The following is a 10,385-nucleotide window of genomic DNA, read 5'->3' as shown; positions in this document are numbered from 1 at the left end:
CTTTTATGCTAACGAAAATATTTTGATCACATTTATTGAAGTATGATTATATTTGTTATCATGGGAATAATCTTAGAGCTTAAATACCGCGGGCTTAATCAAGTTAAGATTATCTCACATAACTTGCACTTGAGAGACCAAATTACTTGTAGAATCTCTACAATCGGAAAGGTAAAATGAGGCTATTTAAACTTCTCTAAAATGCCTTCATAATTGTTTTTAAAAACTGATTTTAATGGGTAAGAATCATATTCTAGAATCCAAACCAGATACCTATTTAACTGAATGGCACATTGGCAATCTGGTATTTTAGTGGATGATGAGCATCCTCTCCCATGTAAGAACTTCCTATCTACACAAGGGACATCCATACCACTAGTTCCCATTCAAAACGATGTCTACATACAATGTCTTCGTGGCATGATTTAATTGGAGGTTAAACACATCGGATTGCATGTCATGTACAAAACGGCTTGCTAAGAAATTATGTGTTTGAACTCCAATCAAAACATGCCACATAGATGCCATTCCTATTCTATAGAAACTGGACACCTCACCTAATCCTGATTCAATGTCCATTGGACATGTCCGGTCCAACTCAAATCTTTTCCAAGGCCAATGGTGCAAATGAGCAAATTAAGCAGAAACCATAAAAGTGAAGAAAATAGGCGGAAAAAAAGAATATAGTAAATCTGGATCATTGGATAGCTCCTTACCTAATCATCATTTTTGAAGGATCAGCCACTACACTGAAGTAAAAAAATGTTGTTGGGATGGTGGGTCCCATGCTCTGGCTAGTGACATGTGGATAAGCAGAAGGAGAGAGGACGACTTGACGGTTATATTGTAGACTTGACTGGGTCTTCGAAAGCTGGCACAAGCATCAGCGATACGTATGACCCCGTTTTGGTGCGAAGAAACAGAAAGACACGCCTTTTTTGTTATTTTTCTTTTTTCGACATCGCTCCTTCGCTTGCGTTCCTTACAGAGAAACTGCGAAACCGCTCTGGTTTTAGTTTTGATCCTCTCTCTCTCTCTCTCCTGATCGTCGTCTTCTCCATTAAGGTCTTTATGTTCTCTCTTCTCTCATGGCATCTGTCTCAGGTAGGGTTTCTCTCTCTCTCTCTCTCTCTCTCTCTCTCTCATGTCCTTGATTTCTTCTCTCTAGTAGTATTTTCTCGATTTCATTTCACGCATCGATTAATTCGTTCATGCAGATTGAATTCTCAGATCCTAGATTTATCTTTGAGTTTTCGTTTTATTTTTTTTGTTCCTTTTGCACCAGACTTAATCTGTTGAACCTCGTGATTTGATTAATCTTCGTTATAAGCTCTTCGTTTTGATTTTTTTTGTTAATTTTTATTTTGAATTTCTGTTACGATGCATATGATCAGAATGTTTTTTTCCCTTTAAATTAGAATCCTTTTTTATTTGACAGGTTCTTAGGTTCGAGAAATGGACATGATGTGGCGATTATCTGGATCTCTAAATTTCATTCGCATCCACTAATAGAAATTTTTTTCTTTTATATTATCTCGAAATAAAATAGTTTCCCTTTTAAGGTAGTTTGTCTAATCAAGATCATGGGCTATTGGAATTCCATTTTTTCTAGCAGCGGACATCAGTTTGATGATGCCCCTGTCAGCGGTGGTGGTCTCAGGTGAATTGCTCTTCATTAATTAGAATTAATTTGGTGTTTACATGTAATTAATACCAGGATCTATCTGATTTCTGTCTATTTTTAGAACAGCGAATCAATTATTGTCTTGCATGTGTAATTAATAATTGTTGATGATCTGTTTATTATAAAAAATGATTCAGCTTGTGTAGATCTCAGATTAATGGAGTATTGAATTATGAGGAAATTGATTTGATTTTAAAATGAATGGATGTTCAATTAAGTAGACTCTAATCCTGTTTCTAATTCGATTAATCACCTTATTCAAGCACATGTTGTTTTAAATTTACTTGGACATTCTTCTTGATTTGGGAAATCTAGTCTTAGACAAAAATTGTCACGTGGACACGCGTCAATCTCACTATGATGAAGAAATATAAAAATTCTTATTAAGGTAGTTCGTGGTTTCTGACAATATGTGTGTTTGAACGTCTTTGAGGGAAATAATGATGAAGTGTATTGCATCTGATGTCTTGGATTGAGGATCGACGGTGGCGTGGCAGCATTACCATGGCCACATGCATTAGTTGCAAAGCATCAAAGTATCCTTGAGTGTTTGACGTAACAACCTCTAAATTTAATTTTCAATCACTTCATTTTGCATAGTGAGTAGCGACACAAGGAATCCAAATGAAACTCAAGAGAGAAGTCAACATGGTTATTGTAGGAAAAAATTATGAATTTGGTTCTAGTTATGGTCCGTTAGTATAAAAAATGAATTTACTTTAATTCAGTGTAACAAGAGAACATATCATGCAGTAACTAATTTTAGTAGTTTAATTTAAAGTATATACGACAAACACGATATTAAATTTTGGGGATAATTACTAAAAGAGGGTTAAACATTATTATTATTATTTTTTGATAAATAGGTTAAACATTTTAATAGTTACAAAAAATAATCTATTTTCCCAAAAATTACGAAAAACGAATTAAGTCGCTAGACAGTTTAGCGAGCTTTCTTTTGCAAATATTAAAATATTTAACCCCCATTTAGTAATTTTCCCTAAATTTTGATATATTTTCTTGAAAATACTAAAAATCAGGAATACCAGTTATGATAAAAATTCATTGCTTCCAAAAGAAAAAATAAGGAATACCAGTTATGACAAAAATAAAATAGAGTCAAGAGAAAAGAATGATAGATATCTTTGATAAGTTATCTTTGTGCCTGCAGTTTCCAACTAGCTTAGTTGGTAAATTCTTTGGGTGATGTTACTAGAGACCTGGGTTCGAGGCTCGCTAACGCCAAGTTATTAAACTCATTAAAAACAGGCTTACCTATAAAAAAAATTAAGAAAAAAAAAATGATAGTGAAACTTGTACATGGATATACCTTCTCAATGAGAGGGAAAAAAACCATTCCAAAAGGATTTATGTTCATGTTTATCCCTTGAAATCTTCAGTTCAATGTAGTGCTGATGTACTTTTTTCTTTATAATGAGTATGATGCAATTTATTTTTCTTGTACATGTTAATTAATTAATGAAATAGTGTATTAGTAAGAAACACTTCATTTATCATATTGGTGTATGACACATTATGGTTGATGTCATTGTGCGACTCTGCCCCTACATGTGTAAGAGTCATGGTAGGAAACCAGAGTAGTGTCTTTAATGAAATTCTATATTCATAAGTAATTTAAATTTGAAAGGTTTTACATGTTATTTATGTTAATTAGTACTTCAATTTTAGTAATGAATTAGGATCCAGAACGGTGTCCTGTTCTTATAGAATAGGAAAGATGTCTACTTAGCACCTTTTGCTAGGAGTTTAAAACACGTTGGGACCTTAATCGAGCCGTTTTCTTTCTACATGACACGTAGCCCAATGTGTTTAATGTCCAACCAAAAAGTGCCATGTAGACACCGTATCTGCTACAGGAACGGGACAGCATTTTGGATCGCGACTCTTTAGTAATAAGTTAGCGTTAATTTGTAATAATTATGACATAATAATGATTTATGAACTGCACAAGACTTCTGAGTTTTTATTAAGAATCAATATTATCTTATGATAAATACTTTATGTAAAATGAATCTTTGACTAAAAGTTACCTAAATATGAATGAGCTCTAATGGTTTAAATAAGCATTGCAATTAATTATTTCCTTAATTCTAGCCTACTAAATATAACTCAACATTTGAAGTATAGAATCAAATTCCATTATTTGTAATTTTTACTCCTCATATAAGATAATTGCTTCAAATCTTTATTCTTTAGTTGAAAGAAATTTTGTAGGCCGGGCCGATGAGCATGTCAATCTCTTGCTAAAAATGTTGTGGACAAGCCCACTTTGCTTCCTAGTTTCTTCTTTTGGAAAGAGTTATTTTCTTAAAAAAATTGTTATTATACATCAGTCTCTTTTACTTAATAAAAGGAACAATCTTCTTGCAATTATTCAGTGACCATGAGGTGAATAGGGGTGATTCCTTGGTGCTTTCCAACCACTATGGGAGTGTTGTGCTATGTTAGGAAGTGTCCAAGTGGGCCCCAAATGCCAGCCCAACAAAACTCGAGTATAAATGTCTAAGTACCACTGGGTGTTGGAGTCTGCATTTACTTATTATTTTATACAACAATGTAACAGATCTAGCCTTGGGATATGTTGTTTGAATGCTATCATACATATGGACATCCAATGTCTGTTCCCAATCTACATGGAAGCAAAAAAGTAGTCTTCATGTCTGTGGGTCATACTCATCACTAATAATCTGCGTGGTTTCACACTGCATTATTTGTGATTGGACTGAAGGTCTCAGCTGCACATTCCATCTTGCACCCATGAATTGAAAAACAGTTCTGCCTATTTGCAGTTTTTGGAAAGATGCATTTACTTCTTGCTATTTTGTTCCATGTTGGACTACTCTTCTGTCAACTCACCCAAATTTAGATATTTTGTTTGAAGAAAACCTTCCAAGGTCAAGCATTTATGAGCTAAACCTTGTGGGGTTTCAACACCATGCGGATTCGGGTGTGACACCTGTTGGACTTCTTTTCTAACTGAATTATTCAGGTCCTGGATTGCCCTGTGCAATTGGTTTTGAATTTCCACCCTCTGTATAAAGATTTTCTATATGGAATATATAGCACCAAGTGTATAAATGCTCTTATCAATAGATATTGTACATTCCAGTAATGAGCCCTTATAAACCTTTACTTCAATTTTTTTTTTTATGTTTATTACAATAATGAAAGATTATTATTATTTGTTTAAGTTGGTTAAAATATAACACCAAAGCCACAAGCCTTATTTTCAATGTTTGACAAGGGCATCTCTCAGTGATCCGTGCTGTACTATATTATGGTATTAGCAGTTAAATCTTCCTATTGATGATGGATTGTGTTATTTGAGATTCGGTCATGTTCAGTGCAAAAATATTATACGGTCAATTTTGGAAACACAGTATTTACTCACTTGAGTTTTTGTTCCAATCTATAGTGCAAAGCATGCATGGGTGTCTTCATACTAATTATGAACCTTATTCATGGCAACAGTCAGAATGGAAACTTTAGCTATGGATATGCAAGCTCCCCTGGAAAAAGGGCTTCAATGGAAGATTTCTATGAGACCCGAATTGATGGAGTTGATGGAGAGATAGTTGGTCTGTTTGGAGTCTTTGATGGTATGCAGTTCTCCCTCTCAAAGCACGAGTGCATTTCACACTTAAAATACTGACTGTTGTTCTTTATCCCTACATATATATAAAGTAATTTGTTTGTCTTTGGTTGTTTCAGGTCATGGGGGTGCTCGAGCCGCAGAGTATGTTAAACAAAACCTCTTCAGTAATTTGACCAGCCATCCAAAGTTTATCTCTGATACCAAATTGGCTATAGGTGCTTGTATTTTCCCTCATGTGAGTATAATTGTGGTTTTGTATTTTGCATACTGCTTATGTAAGCTTCCTCCTGTCTGCAGCTGATGCCTACAACCACACAGACTCAGAATTTCTCAAATCAGAAAATGGTCAGAACAGGGATGCTGGCTCAACAGCATCTACTGCCATTCTTGTTGGTGATCGTTTGCTAGTTGCAAATGTCGGGGACTCCAGAGCTGTTATCTGTAGGGGTGGAAATGGTAAGCTTATACAGCTCTGTTTTTAGCTGTTTTTCTGTGCGTAATAAAGTTACATCTTATGCTCAAACATAGGATAAAAACCACATGAAAATGATTACCCAATACCTACCAAAAAAGAAAACCCAATCCAATGTGAAGAAATCATGTTGAAGAGGATTGATTAATATTCCACTAATCAAATAAGAAGCACCATGTATCACGTAAACGTAGCATTGCATCACGCATGCTGGAATTAGTTTTTAGTTTTTAGGAGATTCTTTTTTATTTGTAAAAATATTTATTTCAATTACAAAATGTGCCCGGGTGCAGTGGGAAGGAAAGACTTGACTTTGGATAAGGCGGAATGGAGGAGCAAGATTCGTTTAACCGACTCCAAATCTTTGGGATAAGGCTTTGTTGTTGTTGTTGTTGTTGTAATGTAAAAAAAAAAAAAGAATTATAGATGGACTAAAAAAGGCGTGAGATATGTTTTGCCATTTTCTCATTATTGGATTTTTTTTATACTTTCAAACTTAGGCCCTAAGAAAATATATGTTTGTGCTGTCAATTTTGGAAGTTTCTTGAAGGATTAGTTGCTTGTTACATTGTTTAATTGCTTCCATCATACACCATCTATAAAAAGAATCTTGTAATTTCCTGCAGCTATAGCTGTTTCACGAGATCACAAGCCAGACCAAACTGACGAGCGGCAACGGATTGAAGATGCTGGGGGGTTTGTGATGTGGGCTGGTATGAACAACTACTCCATTAGCCTAAGCAGCATACATTTTGTAAGTTTTTGTGTTTCATTATATTATTTTATTGTAATGACCCGAACATTTGTCACTCAGGCACCTGGAGAGTGGGTGGTGTTCTTGCTGTATCTCGTGCATTTGGTGATAGGCTCTTGAAACAATATGTTGTTGCAGACCCAGAAATTCAGGTATAAATGTTGTATTGATATTATTCATTTACCTGTTCTTCAACCAAGTTATATGTCTAATATCTTTGTAATAATTTTGGTATGCATACAACTGAATGGATGTGTTTGTTGCATTCATGTATGTAGTACTTAGAATGTGACACTGGCTGACTTAACAATATTAGGAATGTAGATAAATAGTAAGTATTTAGTTTTATTCAAATCATTGATTTTGAATGCTAAGGCGTTTCGCTAGCCAAAGCATCAAGCATAAGGCATAAACCGATGATCATGCATTTTGAAATAGATTTAAATACGTATTTTTTTTTTTTTTTTGATGGGTAAGCTGGACTTGAATCCACGACCTCAAAGTTGTTTTGCAATGTGTCAAAGCAACTGAGCTGGGTCTAACCCCAATTTAAATATATAAATTAATAAATAGCAAAAGTTCTAATAAAAGAGAAAAATCAGGGGAAGTCTGAAAAAATTATGACAAGTCATAATTTTAGGCTCCAAAGTTTGATATCCAAATCCGAATTCCAAACTCATCAAAACCAAATTAAATTGTATCACATCTGTATTTAAGATTTAATCTCTCAAACAATATCAACACCTTTTAGTGCGCAACGAAGGCAAAACACCACTCTAATACTGGAAGAAGTGGAGGTGTAGGTTTGGCATGGAGAGAAAAGTTGAAATAAGGGGAAAACAAAACTATTGGAAGTAGAAGAGTCAGAGATGCATGTAAATTGGATGTTATTGCAGAGACAACTCTATAATAAAGACTCTTGTAATAGAGGGGGATGGGAGCATAAATACAACACATCCCTTCCCATAAGATGTATGCCTTAATCAAAAGACGCCAAAAAGGCATGTGCATTCTCACATGTATAAACATGTTATTTATTTATTTATTTTATAAAGAAAACATGTGCATCCTCTTTGATTAAAGTGCAATCCTTAGGGGTAAAAGAGCCTTTACTGAAAGCCTCAAGGTGTTCAATGAGGGTGGGCAAGGTTCTAAAATGGGCCTTAAGGCCTAAGCCTCCAGCTCCTTTGGAAACATTGGTCTAGAAGGTGGGAAAAAAAAAACAATAAAATTAAGTAGAATGAATATAGAACTGATGTGGTATTTGATAAACTAAACTTTGAAAATAAAAATTACATAGGCCTATTCTACCTATAAACATGGCCTGATCCATTTTTTAAAATTATTATTGAGGACCTATTCTTTATTATCTTTTGAAATAAGTTATTTTAATTTATTCATCATCGCCTTAATTTGAAAAATTGTGTTTGGCAACTCGAATCCTATTTCTCCATTCAACTCTTCTAGAGTCATACTTGCCAATGCATTCTGATAGAGATATGTTATAAACATTATGTTTATGTGCGTGAGATACACTTTATCATTGCTATGGTGCAGCTCATCGCATATCTTAAAGATGTAGATTGGCATCAATTTGGTACATTTGATTGGATTGTTTGATTGTTTGATTGTCTTTTTCATATTGGTAGACCTTTGAAAATATGTAAACCCAATAAGGCTAATGTAATCAGCCTTTAAAATTCCAATAAAGTAAAATTTCTTCATGGTATCCGAGCACAACCTTTACTGGGATGTTGATATTGGTTTGCAACTCTCTGGGGGTGGTGCCATTGATGTCACCAGACTTAAATCTTCCCTTTGGTTTTCCATTCTCTTTTCCCTACCTTCCTCTATAGCTTTGTGAACTCTCCTAATCCATGAACCCATGCCTCACGATTTCCTATATTGTTTTACACAAGACCAATTTAGAGAGTTCTTGTTCAAGCCACATGATCCTACTCTTTGCATGCTGTTGAGAGAGGTCATGATAGATCTGATCTAGTGAATAGTCGGCTTCAATAGATCTGAAATCTATCAGGATACGACAATGATGGATTTCATAGACAGGCAGTGACCACCAAGCACGATTAGATGTTTTTGTCCATCGATCAACAACTTTTGATATCAAGGGCTCATTTTCCATATAGTTAATTGCACATTCGTTCTTCTAAAAACCGTTTGATTGCAGGAGGTTGATATAGAGATAAGTTATATGCATTATAGTAATGTGCATGAGATGCACTGTATAATTTTTGTACATCTCATCACTTATCTTAAGATTTAGATTGGCATCAATTATATTAGATTGGATTGATTAATTATCATTCCATATTGGTAGACCTTTTCAAATCTATATAAACCCAATAGGGGTAATGTAATCATCATCCAAATTTTTAATAAAGTGTGTTTTCACATTTCCCTCCATTTATCTTCTTGCTTCCTCAATCCACATCATTTTCTGCCTCACTCTCCCCTATTTAGAGACATCAATGCCCATCACTGACTGTATCTATCACAGACTCATCCTTACAATGCAAATTGACGGAGCACTGTGTGAACTTAACACATAGATAGCATTGCTGCTAGACAAATGCTCTTACTATTACTGTAGGAGACATGAAGTCCTTACAAAAACATGTTTTGTGATGGAAATGATGGACTGCTTTTGAGATCTCATTTTTATCCCACTTTTATTTTTATTTCCACACTACAGCTACTGACTCACATTGCGATGCACATTGCAGGAAGAAGTGATTGACAACTCGCTTGAATTTCTTATCCTTGCGAGTGATGGATTGTGGGATGTTGTCACAAATGAGGTTTTACGTAATTTTCATTCCAAACATATCTTCTTCATTGTGCATCCATTGAGGGAGTGTTTGTTTTTTGCCCTTTATCTGATGGTCACTTCTTGGATGAGCAGTAGCCTGAACATGCAAATCAAAATACAGAATAATGCAAAGATCAATAACCATCCCCACTATATTAGCTTTAGATTTCTGTTTTTTCCCCTATTTAACTCTTTCTGATTATTTTGCTCGACTGGACGTTGGTTGAAAAAGCTAGATCAATATGAAGTTCTTTGACTAATGCAAAGATCAATAACCATCCCCACTATATTATCTTTAGATTTATGTTTTTTCCCCTATTTAACTCTTTTTGATTATTTTGCTCGACTGGACGTTGGTTGAAAAAGCTAGATCAATATGAAGTTCTTTGACTATTGTCCATCCAAGATGTGTTACACTTATACCAATCAACTAGTCTACAACATGCTTAACATAGCCGAGAGGGGGAAGAGGGAGGGGGGGGGGGGGGGGGGGGGTTGCACAACTGTCCTTGTCACCACAAACACAATTCTTTTACTTCCAAAACTAACACTTCCATCACTTGTTTTCTGATATATGTCAGGAGGCTGTTTCCATGATCAAATCCATTGAGGATCCGGAGCAGGCAGCCAAGAGGCTGATGCAGGAAGCATATCAGAGAGGGAGTGCAGATAACATTACTTGCATTGTTGTCCGTTTCCTGGCTAACCAAGGGGCCTCATCTCATAGAAGCTCCGAGTAAGCATCTTTTCCTAGCTCTGTACACGGGTTTGGGTTTGGATCTGGATCAAGATGGAACTGAAACAAGTCACACTTTTGCAAAGCTATTTATAGGAAAACTACGATAGAATTGTAATCCTAATGTTGTAATAGACAAAGGAAAGAATGTGGTTGTCATATTTTCAGCCCTTGGGAGTATGGGTGTTATGTGAACCTGTAAAGACTTATGTTTTGTATTTTGGACATTGTAGTTGACCTTTTCTTTCTAGTGCACTGGTGTTAATCAAGTATTAGCGGTTATTTCAACCATG

General features: G+C 35.1%; 1 protein-coding gene across 3 annotated transcripts; it reads left to right on the top strand.

Moving 5' to 3' along the window:
- Window positions 1-947: 947 nt before the first annotated feature.
- LOC147397513 (putative protein phosphatase 2C 59) lies at window positions 948-10,361 on the top strand. 3 transcript variants are annotated; one of them, XM_086449229.1, is made up of 9 exons: window positions 949-1,104; window positions 1,439-1,660; window positions 5,177-5,304; window positions 5,417-5,515; window positions 5,598-5,756; window positions 6,399-6,485; window positions 6,587-6,678; window positions 9,271-9,345; window positions 9,938-10,361. In XM_086449229.1, exons 2-9 carry the CDS (start codon window positions 1,584-1,586, stop codon window positions 10,094-10,096), a joined length of 876 nt encoding a protein of 291 aa, XP_086305355.1. In that variant the 5' UTR covers window positions 949-1,104; window positions 1,439-1,583; the 3' UTR covers window positions 10,097-10,361. The 3 variants fall into 3 exon arrangements, with proteins under 3 accessions (XP_086305357.1, XP_086305355.1, XP_086305358.1); XM_086449232.1 differs by having other exon boundaries at window positions 9,271-9,352; XM_086449231.1 differs by lacking the exon at window positions 9,271-9,345 and having other exon boundaries at window positions 948-1,104.
- The last annotated feature ends 24 nt before the right edge of the window (window positions 10,362-10,385 follow it).

Source organism: Akebia trifoliata, chromosome 8 (assembly GCF_017979445.1).
Source record: "Akebia trifoliata isolate Shusen 1 chromosome 8, ASM1797944v1, whole genome shotgun sequence".
In the NCBI taxonomy this organism is placed as follows: domain Eukaryota; kingdom Viridiplantae; phylum Streptophyta; class Magnoliopsida; order Ranunculales; family Lardizabalaceae; genus Akebia; species Akebia trifoliata.
The sequence above is the reverse complement of the archived record's forward strand: the minus strand, read 5'-3'. Positions and strand labels throughout refer to the sequence as shown.

Excerpts from the sequence above, each read along its gene's own strand:
- LOC147397513 (XM_086449229.1), top strand. The coding sequence starts at position 1,584 with ATGGGCTATTGGAATTCCATTTTTTCTAGCAGCGGACATCAGTTTGAT. Across the intron at positions 5,305-5,416 it reads TCTGTTTGGAGTCTTTGATG|GTCATGGGGGTGCTCGAGCC; the intron begins GTATGCAGTTCT and ends TGGTTGTTTCAG. Across the intron at positions 9,346-9,937 it reads GGGATGTTGTCACAAATGAG|GAGGCTGTTTCCATGATCAA; the intron begins GTTTTACGTAAT and ends GATATATGTCAG.